Source organism: Passer montanus, unplaced genomic scaffold (genome assembly GCF_014805655.1).
Source record: "Passer montanus isolate IOZ18808 unplaced genomic scaffold, ASM1480565v1 scaffold9, whole genome shotgun sequence".
NCBI classification, from domain to species: Eukaryota; Metazoa; Chordata; class Aves; order Passeriformes; family Passeridae; genus Passer; species Passer montanus.
In genome coordinates, this window is record NW_024374367.1 from 13796780 (window position 1) to 13815698 (window position 18919).

At 48.7% G+C, this 18919-nt stretch overlaps 1 protein-coding gene across 3 annotated transcripts in view; it reads right to left on the reverse strand.

The window, feature by feature from the left end:
• Nucleotides 1-16675: 16675 nt before the first annotated feature.
• Nucleotides 16676-18919, reverse strand: part of SHQ1 (SHQ1, H/ACA ribonucleoprotein assembly factor) — a 38144-nt gene continuing 35900 nt past the window's right edge. For all 3 annotated transcript variants that reach the window (XM_039695482.1, XM_039695484.1, XM_039695485.1), the window contains exon 12: nucleotides 16676-17828. In XM_039695482.1, coding sequence (XP_039551416.1) covers nucleotides 17180-17828 — 649 coding nt within the window. In that variant the 3' untranslated portion in view covers nucleotides 16676-17179. The remainder of the gene's footprint in view (nucleotides 17829-18919) is intronic.

Genomic DNA, 18919 nt, shown 5'->3' on the forward strand with positions numbered 1-18919 from the left:
CACTGGGTTAGCAGTTGGGCTTGATGGTCTTGGAGGTCTTTTCCAACCCAAATGATTCTGTGATTCCATGAAAATTGTCCCTGCCAACAGGAACCAGCAAGGTGGCGCAGGGCAGGAGGGGCCCAGCCGTTATCGGAGGAACCGCGGCCATCCTGCACCTCCCAGCGAGGAGCAGCAGAAAATGAGTTTTCCATGGCCACAACAACTGTCAGCACAGTGTTTGCAGCTCATCGATCACCTCTGGAGAAAACAGGGACGCCGAGTGTGCTGACCTTTCCAGGGAAGCTCCGCGCATCCGCGGGCCGGCCGCCGCCGAGCGGGAGCGCGCGGCTTGGCTGTCACCCTGCAAAAAAAAGGATTTGTCCCGCTCCCCCCGGCCTCGAGGGCACAGGAATCATGTCCCTCCAGGACTGGAAGAATGGATTTCACCTTGGCTTTGCCCAGAATTCCCCACCTTGCTGCACAAGCCTTCTCCCAGCACCTGCTCCCCTGAGTTCCCATCCTTCTCCCTTCTGGAGTTGGAGACAAGGTTGAGGGATTGCTGGTGGAGCTCCAGAGTGCTCTGCCCTCTGTCCCCTCTGCTCCTGGGCATCCAGGCACACACAGCCCAGCGGGCACTAGATCATGTACAACTGCTGCAGTGTCACCAGCAAGGATGTGGCAAGCAGCAGCTACGGCCACTCACCCATGAAATGTAAATTTAATGCAACTATTTGCAATGTAAAGTGCTTTGCACTTTGAAAAATGCACTATTATTTGTGCCTTCTATTGGAGAGAGGGGGAAAAATATATTCAGAAACAGTCTCTTGTGCGTGTTCAGTTCTTTCTGCCTCCAGAGTTACGGAGTTTATATTGAAATTTAGCAGCTGTGGGATCTGTGGACCAACAGTGCCATCACCACTAAATCATCTCTTATTTAGCTAATGCCCTTCATCGCTCGCACTCGCCTGCAAAAGCTACATCTAGAATAGAAAATCACCTGCCAGGTTCCCAGCACACTGGTCAGGAAAATTCCTCCTTCCTTCAGTTCCTCCAAAATGCATCATCCCAATAATATCAACAATGTATTTATAAATATTTCAGGACTAGTGGGTTTATTTTTAGGTAGTTATAATATTTTTCTAAAAGTCCTTTTTTTTTTTTTCTGGTTCTCATTCCCCTTACCAAAAATGTCCATCTCCAAACAGTGAAATCCATTGTGAAGGAATAAATGCATTAAGGACTGTTTAATCCAATAACAAAATTTTATTCTATTTAATATTATGATAACGGTTTTAACTTCCTAGTTAATATTATTAAGGAGCTAATTTTTTTAACTGTACCTCGGTAGTTATTAACGAAACAAGAAGAAAGTGTTCACAAAGAGAAATATTTCAATTAATTCAAAATACTATGTGTTTTGTCATTTCCTGACTTTCAAATGCACAGAATCATAGAGCTAGAGAATGGTTTGGTGAAACAAGAAGAAAGTGTTCACAAACAGAAATATTTCAATTAATTCAAAATATTATGTGTTTTTCTGTGAATTATGTCATTTCCTGACTTTCAAAGGCACAGAATCATAGAGCTAGAGAATGGTTTGGGTTAGTGGGTACCTTAAAGGCCATCTAGATCCAGCTCTTGGGGCAGGTGGCTGCAAGGGACATTGAGCAGAGCAGAGCCACCCCCAGCCCAGGTGAGCTGCAGGAGTTCCCTGCATCAGCCTGGAGGCACAGAAAACTGAAGATTGATGATGGTAAATGAGATTTTCATCATTCAGTGAGGTAAGAGGCAGAGATAAACACTCCTGGGGGCTGCAAGGCTGGGGGGAGAGGTCTTCCACCTCGTTAAGTTTCCAGCAAGCTCCATCTGCTGTCACTGAGGGCTACACAAGGGGATGTGGTGGCTTTCCAGGGGGCTGGCTCCAGAAGACAGCAAAACTTAATCCCAGCACTCTCTGAGCCACAGCCTTAGTGATGACCAATAGAAAAAATAAATTAAAGGGAGAAGAGCAAAATGTGGGTCAGTAAAAGCTGTACAGGTGGCTCCCCTCACTTTGCTGCACCACAAAGGACAGTGGGAAGGAAGGAAACCCAAAGCAGAGAAATCCCAAAACCTTACTGCCAGATCTGCACTGATTCTGGCAGAGGAAGCCAAGGAACAGAGAATTATTATGAAAAACCATCATTTTCTGGCTTAAATCAGTGAAAATTGGGAGTTACCCAGGTAAAGGCTAAAGCAACAACTAAGCAGCAGAAATATCCATCCCAGAGAGCCAGACTGTGCTGAACTGACCCCAGACATGGGGATGGTGGCCCCCCTCCCTCCCTGGGTGCAGAGGTGACACCTGTACCTGTGCAGGGGTTTTGGGCAGGGCAGGCTGGGCTTGGGGACACCTTGCTGATGGACCCACAGCCTCCATCCCCCAAACACTGGTCCCAGTTCCTCCCAGTGCTCATGTAGGACCTTGCAAGTGTCCAGGGCAGCTGTCCCCAGGGATGGCCATGGGTCAGGCTTGGACTCAGCTCCCCTCACCCCACAGACCCCAGAGACCTGGGGCCATGGGGTGCCAGCACATCCATCATCTCCTTCCCAAGCTTCTGCCACTTTTCTGCCTGGTTTTTCCTCTCATTCAGCACGCACAGGGATGGGTTAAAACCTAAAGCCATTTATAGTAATTATGCTGAAGGTTGTCTACAGATAATGCAGCAAATAACACTGGATTTGGAAAAAAAATCTCCACTCTTAGCTTTAATAAAAGCATTTCAAAGCCCTGGAAGGTTATTTATAGGGTGTGTAAATGTAACTGGAGGGGAGGCAGAGTATAAGGGAGTTCAAAGGGTGTCTGTGAAAAGAAAAAAACCCACTGTGTTATTGACACTGCTTCCTGCTTTCTCACACTCAACAACCTTCTTAAAACAAACTAGAGGAAACAACAACAAAAAAAAAGCTACTGAGAGCTATTTGAGATTAAATAATACTTTTTGACAGCTGGTAGGAAAGGGACTGATTCTGCATTCATGCTTACAATAGCATGCTGCTCCCAGCCCTGGCTGGCATTGTAGAAGCATCTGAAAGCCCAGAGGGAGCTGCGGGTCGGGGCTGGCAGGGACACAGGGATGGCAGGAGGATGGGGACAGGGATGGCAGGGACACAGGGATGGTGTCACCACCATATTTTCTGGAAAAATTCCCTTTGCCAGGATTTCTCTCATGGAAAGCTGAGAAGCCTCAGAGAAAAAGGAAAACAATTTTATCTCATTTGCTTCTCCTGTGTTGTGCTTCTTTGGAATGTGGTTGGAGATTGATTGTTTCATTGGTTTCATGTGAGTTGTTTTGACTCATTGGCCAATCATGGCCAAGCTGTGTCAGACTCTCTGCATTTAGTATCTTTTAACCTTCTGTCTGAATCCTTTCTGTATTCTTTTAGTATAGTTTAGTATAGTATTCTTTAATATAATATAGATCATAAAATAATAAATTAACCTTTTAAGAACATGGAGTCAAATTCATAATTTCCTTCCTTTGTCTGGGAACCCAGAAATACAAGAGGGATGGCAGGAAGATGGGGACAGGGATGGCAGGGACACAGGGATGGCAGGAACACAGGAATGGCAGGGACACAGGGATGGCAGGAAGATGGGGACAGGGATGGCAGGGACACAGGGATGGCAGGGACACAGGGATGGCAGGAGGATGGTGGCTGTGGGAAGAGCTGAGCTCTTTCCTGCAGCATCAGTGGGCTGAGTTGGTGCCACAGGTTCTCCCTTGGACCATCATCCCCCAGCATCACCCACGGCTCCAGGGCTATCTTTTAGGAAACGTGGTTTTCATTCCTCCAGGCTGAGCTGGCTGCTCTCCATCTCGTGAGGACCCCAGTTATTTTGGGATGCAGCTCTGGCCTCCCTGCTGCACTCACTGCCACTGGGCTTTGGTGGGAGACAGCAGCAGCTGCTGGGGGCTGCCCACGCAGGCTCAGTTCAGGATCCGTGGGAGAAATTTTCCTGGCAGAAACTTGGCTTTAGGCAGAAATAAAATCTGTAGTGCCATCGTTTCCTCAGGGCTTTGGAGCATCCGTAGGCTGAACAGGGCTAAGAGCAAGGCTGAGGTCTGCCCTGCAGCTCCCAGCTTCTCCAAGGACCTTCCCACTCCTGACCCCTGGCCATGCCTGGCCCTCAGGAAAACCACCCAGGCACCTACAGAAAGCCCTTGGATTTCTCCTCCAGCAGGCTCACCTGCAAATTCATCCACAGCATTTTCCGTGCAGGATGTTTCCACAGCCAGTGGCTCACCCCTGTTCTTCTGCTCTGTCTGGGGGATGCCCTGAAGATCTTTGGCTGGCAAGAAGCCTTTGTGGGGATGTAACAAATGTTCTCCATTGCAGCAGAAAGGAAAAGAAAAAGAAATAAGTGATGGAGCAGGAAGAGAGTTAAATTCCTTGAAAGAACCAGGGTGGGGAGGGAGGGATACCTGGACAAGGACAAAGATTTTATCCCTTCAGTTCTTCCAGCCCCAAGAGGGAAACTGAGGCAGGTGCCCTGCTGTGTCCTGAAGTCCCACCTGGAAACCTGCCCCAGTCCTGCAGAGCTGACCTTGCTGCTTCCAAAAAGTTTCACAAATTAAGCTGGGAGGATTGAAATCACGGGACAGGAAAGCTGCACAAACACAGATCCTGTAAAGTCTCTTCATCTTCTGCTCTTCCCTTAAAATACAAACCAATCAAACCACAAGCCCATATTCCAAGGAGGAAATTGCTGTGGCTGGCCAGGACCAGCCTGCCAGCCCCAGGCTCTGCTGCTGAGCACTTCCCACACAGCCAGGGTCCAACAGCAGCTCAGTCTGGGGGGCTCATCCAGCCCTCCTCCTGCCTGGTTTGGGGCAGAGGGATCTTTGATCAGAGGAGGATGCGCTTGGCTGAGCAGAGCAGCTCGGAGAGGAGTGATGCTGGGTGAAAACATCAGGATCTGAGGCACTCTGCTCTTTGCAAAAGCCAGCACGGTGCAGGAGAGCCCGGCTGGCTGCTCCCCTCCTGCTCCAGAGAGCAGCCAGCGTGTCGGATATTCATTCATTTTGGGTTAACTATCTCTTCCATTTCTGAGCAGCTTCAATTTTCCTGATGTCTCGGGGAATGGTTTATGAGGAAATAGAACCTTGAGGGTGGACAGATGGAGAAAAATCTCCCTTCTCACCAAATTGATCACTATAATCTTTCATCTGCTCAGCGCCAGCCTGGGCTGCTGGCATGTGGAGGTGCCACAGCTTTGGATCAGCATGTCCAGAGGAGAGGAGCCCTGGAGCAAGGCTGGGAGGAGGATGCACAGCACAAACCCAGACCATCTCACCTGACAGAGGGAAGAGGAAGGGAGATGGGGGTTCAGATCCAGAGTCCTGAGCAGCCTCTGGGTTTGCCCACAGACAGCACTGACACAGATTTAATTGCTGCCCTTGCCCCCTCCCTCTGCTGCTGCTGTTCTGGGGTATGAAGGAGCTTCACATCACTGCTGCTAACAAGGAGAGAAGAGAAACCTGCTGTCCTTGGTATGAAGCACTCCTGTAACAATACATCCACGCCACAGGCTGTAACCAAAACTCTGACAGTGCTGGCAGTGTGGGACCTCCACTGCTGGCAAAGTCCAGGAAGGGGTTAAATAAACAAACAGCTTCAGGGATTGATTTTGACACAGATCAACCTGCCTGAGGGCAGAAAATAGCCCTTGCAAGGTCTGTTCCCTTCTGGTGTTCCCTGATGCAATGACATCACAGATACATTTTTCCCTGCCCAGTTCTAGGGTTGCTGAAAATGTGACCAGCTCCAGCTGGTGCCAGTGGAAGGAACATCTTCCCTCAATGGGAAACACTGGTTAGCTGGCATTGAGCAAATAAATAGAAAAGGAACATGCAAGGAAGCATCCTGATACCCAAACTGAACCAGGTCTATCAGGAAGGAGCTGAGCCTACAGCAGCCTATACACGATGTAACTCAAGTGCCTGCACCCAGACCAGGGGACTCATTTGGCCATCACCCTTCTGGTCCCCAGACAGTTTCTCACTTCTCCTCCTCCCTCAGGGCTCACTTTGCACTTCCAGGCTGTCCAAGTTGCTCAGGAGAGCAGCCCCAGCCTGCCCAGCTGGCCCCAGCCTGCTCAGTGGTGGCCCAGCCATGGGGAGGTCTCCTGCCAGGATCTCCAGCAGCAGAAGTGAGTCCAGACCTGGGGTGAATCCACCTGGGGTGAACACATCCATGGGATGCTGGTCAAGCCCTGGGGTGAGGCAGCCTCTGAGCCAGCACCCAGGGAGATCCCCCACATCCTTCTCTCCTTTGGCTCCAGCCACTCCCATGACTCTCAATTAACATTTAAGATTTCACTGGATAGCTGGCTGATTTATTTCATTTCTAGGGCCAGTAATTTATGGAAATATATTCTTAAAAATCAAACAGAATGCACTTTACTAATAGCTGGGCCATTCTCTGACATTTTACAGAGTAAATGAGCATTTGTGCCCAGTGGCATGTTGTCCCATGACTGAACCCCTATAAAGGGCTTAAAAAATATCTATTAGCCAAGCTCATTAGCTTAAATATCATTAAAATAAATCATATTTCTCTACACATAGGCCCCAAAGTGAACACTACTCTCAGTGGTTACAGGTCAAACGCTCACTTACTCTAAGGACTCTGTGCTGAAAATAGAAAGGGTGTTAAAATTAGTTTACACATCTGCAGTGGTACAGAAATGATGTGCCCGTGCCTCACCGATCAGTTTAAAAGCGTTAACTTTGCAAATGCTGAATTTTCTTTTCCAGAAACATCAACTTAACGATTTCCTGCTGGTTCTGTGAACATTAAAAAGATCTTTACCTTTATTGTTCAGCTTTTTAGATTTACTCATGTAACCATTTCTCCTGTTTAGACATCCAGCTTAAGGGAATAATTTAAAGCGGGTTTATTTTGGTGCAGCCCAGTTTCTCCCATTTCTGGTTTCAGTTCAGTGGGGGTGGTTTGTTTATTTTCCCATTAACTGGGCGTAAAATAAACAAAAGTATCACCAGCTCCACTGCGAGCACACCAGCCCAATTAGGCTGATTTAGAGCCCTCCCCACCAGCGGGGCTGATTTACGGCCCCGCGGCGCTCCACGCTCCTCTGCCTGCAGCAGCGGCCACCACGGCACTGCTGCCCACCCCGGCCCTCGTCCCCAGCCAGGATGGGCTCCCTGGTGGCCCACAAAGAGCCATCCTCTCCCAACAAACAAGGCAGTGTGTACAGGGGCACCTGGAGGTGATGCAGCAACAGGCAATGGGCCTTCAGCCCACAGAGCGGGTATTTTTGAAGGGCAGAGGTGATGGTTTAAGTTGTGGTGGCTCTGTTGAACCCAGGCTGCCCAAAGGGAGCTTGTCCTTCTCTTTCTTGTTATGCCTCAACACCGAGCTGTTCCCAAAACTCAAAATAGTTGCATTTGTGTGATTGTAGGGGTTTAAAAGGCTGGAGAGGGACTTTTCACAAGGATTGTAGTGACAACCTGAAGGAGGACAGGTTTAGATCTGCACTAAGAAGAAATTCTTCCCTGCAAAGGTGAGGAGGCTCTGGCACAGGGTGCCCAGCTGTGGCTGCCCCTGGATCCCTGGAAGTGTCCAAGGTCAGGTTGGATGGGGCTTGGAGCAGCCTGGGATAGTGGAAGGTGTCCCTGCCCATGGCAGCAGAGATAGAACAGGATGGTCTTTAGGATCCCTTCCTGCCCATTCTGTGGTTCCATGATTTTTGTTAGAATGTGGAAGTTAAGAGGATGCAGTGCCATCACCAAGGACATAACTGGGGGTGTGATTGCAGAGGGGTCACACAGCCCTTGCTGTGCTCTACTCCACCCCATGCCATGGGCAAGGAGATCCGGGGTGGCTCCAACGGCCCTGGGCTCAATTTGCAGAAGTTCAAGTTACTGATGAATAATTTCGTCACAGCACAGCGAACACGACAGCCCACAGAGTGGCTCTCACAGCCAGCTCCTGACAGGCTGAAGCAACAAGACCTTTTGACCTCGAAAGAACACCCTCCCAAAACGCTGCATCTCAGTCACCTCGGGAGAGAAGAGCACATTACAACCAAAGCAATCCCTGCGCTGCTATTCTCAAAGCATCCCATGAGTTGTATTTTCCTTGTTAGCAGCACCTCAAGAACGTTGCTTGGCAGTGTAAGAGAAACCCAGCTCTGAGGTCCCCCCGTCCAGGCTGTGACAGATTGCTGGGAGAAACAACGCGGTGATTGAGGAGCTGGACTAATCACAGCAATTGATATAAATTACCGTGTCAGCTACACCGATGCCGCAGTCTGCAGGTTCACACCTCATTAAGCTTCCAAGTGCCAAATGAATCAACAGGGTTCAGCAGAACCATTCTTAATTAATTGTTGTAGCAATAGGGAAAAAGTAACGGAAAAAGAGAATCAGAACTCCGGGCGCAGGCGGGCGGGCTTGCACAGACTGAAACTCTGCTCCGATTTAGCATCTGAGATTAAAGACGCCCACGGATTAATCTCAGCCAGCAGAGAATTGCCAGGGGCTGGTTTTGGACTAGGGTGGAGTGAAAATTCAGGCTGGCGACTCGCAGACGTTTTAACTCGAGTTGTGCAGTGTGTTTTGCATGGGGCTCTTCTGTCACCTCTGAAATCTCCGGGTTTGATTTCCCACCCCACCCGCAGCGGGCAGAGGCCACTGCTGGGCACCTCAGAGCCTCTTGCAGCTGATGGAAATTGCAATTCAGCAGCTTATTCTTTTAAGCCACGTGTCCATTTTTGTCCTGTCTATATTCCCCAAAGCAAGATGCAAACCTACCAGGGATGGAGGAGGCCAGGAAAACCATGGTCTCACCTCTGGCCGAGCTCCCAGCCTCCTTGTCCATGGACTCCACCGTGCCAGGCTGCTGGAAGGACACAAAGCCAAGCTCGGGACAGAGCAGCAGCAGCCACAACTGAGTTTGAAAAGCAGAGGACTCTCCAGTCACCGTGTCCTTGTCCTCATGGGGGGCTTTCCTCCAGCACAGGACAGCACCCAGAGGTCTCATCAAAGCTTGGAAATCCTGGAGCTCAGGGAATGCTGAGGAAAGGCCAGCACAGCCTGTGGGCTCACGGCATCTCCCGTGGCTGAGCACAGAGCCAGCCTCCACAGGCACTTCTTGTGGCATCTTTAGGATGGATTCGAGTCAGCAGCAGCAGCATGCAGCTCCCCAGGGTGGAGTTAGCCCAGCAGGCCCGTGGAGCGGATCCAGCCGGGACGCTCTCCAGGGGAGGTTTGGATATCTCCTCCTGCCTTCCCTCACGCGCGTTCCGCCAGCTTAAAGCCTCCCTGGAGCTCCCATCTGCTCACCACACAGCTTGTAATTGTGTGTGTAATGCGAGGGGCAGTTCAGCGCTCAAACCACATTCCCAGCCTTGGGTGTCTCCGGGTATTTGCACTTTCCCCACCGCTGCCGCTCATCCGGCGGTTCTCCCTGAGCTGTAAAACATCCATCCCATGCTGATATCCCAGCTTTGCTCCAGCGTTCAGGCCCAGTTACACCAGATCACCCAGTTTCTCTGCACTGCTATTAACCTGTAATCTCAGCAACCTGCCAGCAAAATGTAAATGGGAGAGAGAAAGGGAATATGAGCACAGATTTCTGCTGATTTCCTGCTTGTGGCTAGGGAGCTTTACTGCTGGAATCTTAAAGGATGTGAGGTGCCAGGAGTGTAAGGGAGGTGCCCATGGTCGCTCAAGAAAACAGAGCAATGAGTCAAAATTACCCATGCTCAGCCCTCACTGTGCCTGGGGTGGGATCCAGTGGAAATACCCAGCCAGATTCAAGGAACTCGGGGCTGCTTTAAAGCAACATTAGCAGCCAGGAAAAGCTGATAGTGCAGCCCTTTCTGCAGGGCCTGGCTGGGTCAGAGCCCATGGGGAAGGAGGATGTGGATCCCTGAGCAGACACACGCTCAGGGCTGGGCATTCCCTGCACAAAGCCTCCTGCATTCCCACAGACACGTGCACCAGGGTCTGCTTCACATTATCAATGAAAATATCTTCCCATGACTCACCAAAATCCAACAGATTCTCTTAATGGACTGGTCTGTGACTTTCCTCACACTGAATCACTTCTCCTACCGAGCTAATACATCACTATTTTCTTTCATTTCTCTTTTCCCCATATAAATCTGTACTTAATTAATAAATCCAGCAATTCTTTAAGAAAAAATATCTCAACCGTATTTCTAAGCCTCAGAAATACTGTTCTAGCAACTAGCAGTATTTAAAAAAAAATTAATAGCAGTTTGAGAACAAGGTTTTGATAGAGTTGGGTCGAGAAACACTTGTATTATAAATATTTATATTATAAATATTTTGTTATTTTACGCTTATTACTACAAATCAGCGCGAAAACATTTCTGCCCCTGTTTTATTTTAAGGGAGTTAAGGTGCAAATTGGAGGATTAGCAATCCAAACAGAATAGCAGGAATACAAACAGCCCACGTGTAAAAGCCAATTGCCAAAGAGTCTCTGTTCTCCAGCGAGGAGCCCAGCACGGGAAGGCAGGTTCGCGTGTGGAAAGTCTCTTCACACCTTAATTACAGCTCCTGCCAACCACTTCAGCTCTGGAGTGGGATGTTTTCTCTGGTGAGAGGATACCATTAGCGCAAGGAGCAGCATCCAGGGAAAGCACCTCGCAGGGGGAACTCCTCAGGCTTCTGTTTTTAGCCACTTTGAAAAGCAAATTGATTAACACACACACACACACACACACACACACACGCCTGTGCGGGCGCACACACATCCTTCCCTGCCCGTGCTGGCTTTGCACTGACACCCAACAGCTCTGCAGGCTACAATCGAAGTGTAATTTAGGACTTTGCATTAGGGTCATTAAGAGCAGGGTATTAAAGCTGTTTCAGCTATCAGAATCCTGGAATATGCTGAGTTGGAAGGGACAGATCATCCAAATCCAGCTCCTGTGCCTGCACTGGGCACCCCACGGGTCCCACCCTGTGCCTGAGAGCATTGTCCAAACCTGCTGTGTAATAAAGGGATTCTGCAAAGGCATATCACTGCAATTATTCATAGCTCAAACCTCCAGGATTTCAGAGCATAATCATGTTAGCACCAGGATCCTGGAATAGAGACTTACCCCAATTTTTAGGCAGAGCTATTCCCCCTATCCCCGAGAGCCTCCCCTCCCTCCACCACCGAGCCTGATGGGCTTTTCTGTCGGACATCTGAAGGTGAAAGGCAACTTTCCTCTGGCGCCCCATGCCAAATCCTTGTCTAATCCTTCACACCGTGGATAAAGCCCTGGAGCACTGCCAGGCACCTGGGTTCAGTTTCACAGCTCCCGAGCGTGACACCCGCAGCTCTTTGATGCAGCCCGGGTGGATGCAGCTGGTGCTGCAGCATCACCTGGACACAGCCAAGCCTGCACAGACTGTGTGCAGCTCCTCACAGCCCTGCCCCGCCGTGCAGGAGCCCACAAAAAACTGCAGAAGCCCACAAAAAAGTGCTGAGGCAATTTAAAACCCCGCAGGGTGCACACCATGACTTTAACTTTGACAGTGTTCCCCCTCCAGGTGTGTTATTCCCAGGATGTCACAGGCCCTGTGTATTGCTCGTTACAGGCACACAACAGGTTCTGGGCAGTTTTTACCCTCGGATATTTTCCAGTCGGGCTAACAGGCTGATTTGCTGAGTTACCTGCTGAGAAGGAGCAGCAGGAGCCAGCAGGAGAAGGAGCAGCACATCACCCTGCTGCCACCCCTGATCCATCAGCCATCCCGGAGCGTGGCAGGGAGCAGCGGCTGTGGAGGAAAAAAGCTCCTTGCTCAGGACAGCAGCCACTGACAGCTCATCCCAGGCTCCCCTGGCTCTCCCTGTGCTGCCTCCCACATGGAGCGTGGCAGGGAGCAGCGGCTCTGGAGGAATAAAGCTCCTTGCTCAGGACTGACAGCTCATCCCAGGCTCCCCTGGCTCTCCCTGTGCTGCCTCCCACAGTCCTGAGCGACTTCTCCCTAAATCCACAGCACACAGAAGCACACTCCCTGGTTTTGTAATGCCATCACCGGAACCCACATTCACAGCTCGGATGCTTTGACCTTGTCTGCTGCACTCCTACACTCAGATTTTAAAATTAATCATCTAATTCCAGGTAAGTGCTTTTAAATTCGGCCGAATGGGGCATGAATCTCGCTGGGTGGGAGATGCAGCTCTCTGCAGCGAGATGGATGAAGCCCTGCTGCACTCCCCGTTCTGTTTCAAGGCTTCGGCAGCAATTGCCTGCTCTAATTCGAGCTGGGAAGACTCGCTGTAGGGTAATTAAGCACGTGGGGAGCTCAGGAGAGCCGCCCAGCACCTGGCAGTGGGATTCCCCTTCCAGAGGCACCTGCACCGGATGGTAATTCCTTCCCTCGGCTTCCCAGGGCGCTCCCGACGCTTCTCCCGGCGCTCGCAGGAGCAGATGGAGCAATCGCCCTCCTCCTCTCCCCGCACGGACCCCCGCTGCTACCCAGCGCCTCGTGCAGTTCTAATACACATAATTAGGCAAATCAATGGACAATGCAGCGTATTACAGGAGGTGGAGTTGCATCAAGGCGAAGCACGGATCCCTATTTATTTACCGCAGGAAATGGGACATTTCTGCGTAATTGCCAAAAAATTGCGGGCGGGAGATGGAATGTAATCGCAGCCCCGGCAGGTGGGGTGCAGCCAGCAGGTCACTTACCTGCCTCGTCTGCAGCACAGCTGAGGGGAACTGGGTCTCATCTTGATATTCTGTTGTTGATTTATGCTTTAAACATCTCATTACCACTGATGAGCTGCACTCCCACATCCATAATTAGAGAGAGGGATGTTTGCAGCCGTTCGCCCCACCGCTGCCTCCAGACCAAAAGCACAACTGGAGGCTGCAGAACGCAAGCAGCAGTCCTGCCCTCCCCGGGAAGCCAAGCACACACAGCTCCAGCTGAAGTGGCTGCTGAGCTTCTCCTCCTGTGGCTCCCCGGGCACAGCTTTGTTTGAGGGCAGTGCTGGCTCCCTGCTCAGCAGCTTCCCTGCTCTGCTTCTCCAGCCCTTGCAGCTCCCAGCCCGTGGGAAGCAGGACATGGTGAGCTCCCACCATATCCCAGTGGCAGAAAGATAATAAAAAATAATATTAAATAAAATGCATTGAGTTAAGGAGTGGGTGTGGTGAAGATGAGCACCCTGCGAGCCTTGTGGAGCAGGGTAACACTCAGGAAAGGAGGCTCTGCACGGAGAAGAGGGGTACAAGGCAAATCAGGGATGAGTGAGAGGGGCTTTTAATTTCTGGGCTCTTCAAGGAAGGTGATCCTCCTGCAAGAAGGAAATCTGTTTCCAGGCCTGGCACACACCGAGTGGGTTTTATCCTGGGCTGTGGATGAAGTCAGCTGTGCCCCAGGACTGCCTGAGAGCAGGACCTGTCCCAGAGAGCCACCAGAGTCTTGTCCAGGTGCTGCTGAGGCTCACAGGTGCCCTGGACAGAAAGCTCAGAGGTGTTTCATGGAGCTGCTGAAACACAGTGGAACAGAGGCCCGGCCAAGCCCAACATTACATTTTCAGGAGGTTTCTGGGATCTAATTTTGGTCAGTTGTGTCAAATTTCCTGGGATTTAGAGGAGCAGTGACTGCAGCTGGTGTGGGTGAGCACCACAGCTCCAAGGCACCGATGGCCTTGAGTCACTTGGATACTGAGACACAGAAAGGTATTTAAGAATACCTCAGAAACTGCAGATTTTAGCTTCTCACCCTTGCTCTGCACAAGTCAGTAGCAGACAGAGAAATCTCCATGGTCAGATTTTAATTTTTCTCCTTTTTACTCTATTTCTGTGCTCCCCTTCCAGAGTCTGGACCTTCCTGAGTTAGCCTGGTACCTCTGTGACACCGGGGAAAATTATTTCATTTAAGTCAGTCAACACATCAACACTAAAAAGGAGGACTGAGCACAGAGCTCCTGGGGTCACTGAGGGTTACATTATCCGACCTTGCTGCTTTCTAGACCTGAAACTTTTTGTACTTTTCCATGCTTATCACTTCTCCCACAGCAATGAGCTGCTCTTGGGTCAGAGCTGTCCTTCAGGGAGCTCTGCCAACGTCCTCACCTAAGGGACACAGATCTTGTTTTTGTCTCCAAGCATCCTCACAGTGCCACCAACTGTGCTCAGTTGCTGCTGTGTGGTGGTTTTTGATATGAGAAAACATTTAAAGAAATGCAAACCAACATCGCCGAGTGCATTTTGGATCTGATATCAGTCAGGTCACCAAAATGAGCATTTGTCAAAGCGGGACTGTTACTTCTCCACAACCTAAGGATATAAAAATAGCCTGATTTATGGCTACCACAGTACTACAAACCCAGAGCTGTTGTGTCAATGCAAAATCATGCCTCACATGTGCCCACGTACCACGAAAAAGGGGAGGAACAGATCCAGGACAGGCTCAGGGAACACTTGGGTGACTCAGACACCATTTGTTTGTTTGCTGGGAAGGTATAAATGTCACCCACTGCTGAAATTCTCAGGAAGGGTCTGCAGGTTCCCATAGGACACTTCCCTGGTGCTCACCCTGCTCCCTGCAGACACCCTGGGCTTGGGGACCCTCTCTGCTGCCTGTGCCACCACCCAAGTGCCACCACATCCATTTTCTTCTCCCAGCTTATCTCCCTCCAGCTTTGGAGTGCATTCTTCCTTATCTTGGAGACAAATGGCCTCCACGGAGAGCTCTGAACAGCAGAGCCATTTATCTGCCTGACATGTGTTTCCCTGTTTGTTTTCTGCAGCCTTGAGCCATGGGCTGGGCTGTGACAACGCTCAGCTGTGGCACTGCTGGAGGGTCACCCGGCCCCCTCACTCAGGGCTCTGAATCAATGCCTTGGCCATATTTATCATTTATTGCAGTAAATCAAGTCTAATCGATGCTTTCTTGTTTTGACGTGCAGCAAAGCCCTTACAAGCTTTTCACAAATCTGTTTGGAATTAAGACAAGCAGAGGAAAAAAAAGATATTTAATCAATTCGGCTCTGATTTTTGAATTGGGGAAAGAGGAAAATGTGGCACTGTTCCCATGAGAAAAAGGAATAAAAATCAAAACCCAGTTCTGTTTAGCTCCTTCTGATGGTTTTCAGCATTCCACTTAACTGCTTTTAACACCTTAAAGTACTACATGAACAAGCATGTCCCTAAGACATCTCTGTCCTCTTCCAGCCAACTCCTGGATGCAAAGGCCTCCTTCCCTTCTAAGTAAATGTGCCTTCTTAGGAGTTCCTTTTTGTTTGTGTGTGTGTTTGTTTGGGGTTTTTTTGGTTTTTGTTTTGTTAGTTTTTTTTTGTTTGTTTTGTTTTCTCAAGCGTTGATACTTCACAGACTCAGTAACCCTCAATTTTGGCTAAACAGTATGAAGTGTTGATACTTCACAGACTCAGTAACCCTCAATTTTGGCTAAACAGTATTAAATTAAAAGTATTATTTTCTTTCAGAAGTGTCTCTGTGCTCTCCTTCTGGAGAAGCAAGGCTTCCCTCTCACAGACCCTGCTCATCCTGACCCTCCACATGTGCTGGGTAGTTCAGCCTCAGGTGAAATTCTGATCCCCCCACAGGCAAAAACTTCACACCCCACCCCTACAGAGGTCATATCAAATTGCCATCAGTCAATCCACACCAATCAACACCCCTTATCAGCTCCACAGCCAGAAAACAAGTTTTACACAGATCTCTCCAGCCCCTGGGCAGCTGCAGAAGTTCCTGAGTTCATCCCTGGAATTTGGGGAGAGCAGGACCATTGCTCTTCTCTTCTGAAGTGCATTTCCCCCCTTCTCTCAGACTTTGGCAGCTCTGGTGTGGATTTTATTGCTGGCATTTAGAAGAATAAGTGCTCCCTGCCACACAGGATGGGAAAGGTTTCTCCCCCAGGGAACAGAAAACAGAGACTGATTAAAGGAGCAGCAGGTATTTAAGAACATAAAAAATATTGGCAGGTGAGGGCTGCAGCTCTCACTGAGCAGGAGCAGAGCTCACCTGCTGATTTCCAGCAGGGAACAGCACTGCTGAAGAATAAGTCCTTTAGCTTAGGATTTTTGTACACTTTAATAGAAAAAAGGTTGAAAAGTAATCAAAACTTGCTTCTCCAGAGGAGTGAATCAGATGCTCCTGTTGGCTCTGTGCTCCTGCTGAGCCACACGTGGTGGTCCATGCTCCATCTTCCCAAATCCTTCTGCAGAAATTGGCTAACAAAAAGGCAGATGATTGGGAGCAGCCACCTGATTACAGCAATATAAATTAGCCAACAAACTGCATTAACCTGACTGGATTATTTGAAAATTTCAAAGGCAAAAAAGGATAAATAAGTTGGCCAAAGATGTGGGGGCCAGACTAACAAAGCCAGGACTACCCAGGCCAGGTTTGCTCTCAGTCCACAAAGGGTGTTGGTTCCTTCACTCTGGTGAAATCTGCCGTGGTGGAACTGAGAGCATCTGCAGGAAAACATTAAATAATTGGGATTTCTGTTCTTTAAACAGCAACAGAAGTGTCCACACGTAGAAACTGCTCAAAAACAGCACAAAAGAAAGAATACATGACAAAACTGCTGAAAGAACTGAGGAAGAACTGCAGAAACAAACTTCTATGTCTTACACATAAAAGACACAACCACTGGATCTTGTATGATGGCATAGAAATTTCCTTTATTTTGTACAAAAAATACAGAATTTATATAATTCAAAATAATTTGCCATCACTATTTAAACTTTTAAACTTATAACCATTATTTGAAATGGTTTGCCAGGAAGCATTTTAAAATAAGAGTACAATGTCATAAACAAGTTTATACAAACATAATGAGGATATTTTTCAAGTAAATCCCAACAGCTACAGAAAATTAAAATGAGTCATTTCAGTTGTATTTAATTAGGACATCATTCTATCACTGAATAAGCTTAATAAAAACAGTTTCTAGAAGTTTATTGAAATGATACATTCTCACATCAAATATTAAGACTGTTGAATTGGAGAAAAATAAAAATTAACTGCAAGAGTATCACACAGTCCTATCAATTCTTTTCAAAGCAATCTTGTCCTCCAACAAAAAAAGAAAAACATTTGTGTGCAGCACAGGACAGCCTTGGGACAGCTGATTCTAGAACAAGCTGTGAGCTCCTGGGTCACACTGTGCTCCTGCACAGTCCTTTAGTCTTCGTCTTCATTTGTGCTGCAGAGAAAAAGCAGCGGGTTTGGCTTGGGAGACACCTCCAAGAAATTTCCCTTCCCAGCAGCATCTTCTGAAAATCTGTCAGGCTCGGGTACAGGGTTTTCTTCTTGTTCCTGTGAAATGCAGCCTGCAGTAGCCAATCCTTCAGGCTGCTCTGAAAGTCTCATTGCAGACTGCATTTGCATTTCTAATTCTTCTACCAGTTTTCCAGGAGCAGCTGTAGATTGCAAGGAAACCTTTGATTTTCCATCCCCGACCTCCATTGCCAAAGTGTCTGTGCCCTGCCTCAATCCATTACAGTCAATAAGTGGAGCTGTCCTCTCCTCCTGGAGCGTGCCTTGGAAAGAATTTATTTCCCCATCCTCGCTGGTCGAGGACTCCTGCTCATCTGAATCAGAGCCTTCTGTCTCAGATGATGAAGTGCTGCTGGATTCTTCAGAGTCACTTGTCTCCGACTCGGAGCAAAGCAGCTGTTGCTTGGAAACTGTGCCAGCAGCTTTTAACGCCTTCTCTTCCTCCTGTACCAGCACTGCTGCTGCTTCCAGCTCTTCCAGCTCCAGCCCCATGTGGGACTTGCTGAGCGTGGTTTTCTGCAAGGACTCACAGAGTGCAGCCAACTTTTTTGACCTTTAACAAAGAACAAGATATGTTATTGAACCTGACAAGCAGAACTTTCCCATTCGATAACGAGAACACCCATCTTAAACACTTCTTCCGTTTGCTTGGTATGCAAACAACTTTCTTCTGCAACCCTGATTGTAAAAGTGGATGTCACAGGAGGAAAAACAACCAGAAGGATCCCTAATTACAATTATTTAGGGTAGCTTTTCCCACAAGGTTAGACAATATGCCACTGAAAGGCTTTGAGGATCCCTTCCTTAAAGATGCTGCTGCTGGATGCTTCAGCAGTGCACACTGAGGGAGATTTCAGAGCAAACCTTTTCAGGTTTGCTGTCTTTAGCAGCACACTCTGCAGGCACAGGGCTGGCTGGCTGAAGTTTATGTGCAGCAAAATAATTTTGGTTTCCTACCCTCCCAGATAAAACTGTGAAATGCATATGAACCAGGAGAACATTCTGATTAGTGATCCAGGCTCCTCCTCTCCCACCATCACAGGAGATGTTCAGTAACTCTGGCTGCAGCTGCACTTCACCCTTCACTTGGAATTCAGCTGAAATATAATTCAGCAGGAGTACCAGGAGCATTTAGACAAATGCCCCTAATAAAGCAGACACACCACACTGGCTTCAAACCCGTGGTGCAGCCCCATCCATTTCCTGGAGGGCTGGAAGCCAGCACGTGCTCTACCAGAAAAGGGCACCGTGGATTTATAAACAGAGACCAAAATTAAGAGAGGGCCTCGAAATGGAGGGGGGTGAGGGCAGAGGGGAAAAGGGGTATAAAAAGCCAAACATACATCCTGTTTCTTGTTGTGGAGTTTTGCCTCGGACTATCAATCAGCTTTTCACCACTTCCTGCAGCAGCAGGTCTGCTATAAATCCTGCAGTAACTGACTGGGTTTCATTTCCTCTGCCAGGGCTGTGAACCTGCAAGGCACCACACACTGACACTGGAGCAAGGAGCTGGGATGTAATACACGGCTCCTGCCAGGCAAAAGTTAAAGTGCTTGTTCTCTCACTTGAATGATTTTAAAGATCTTTATATTCTATTTCCCAGGGGGCATAATTACTCAGTATAACATAGATACTTCCACTTTT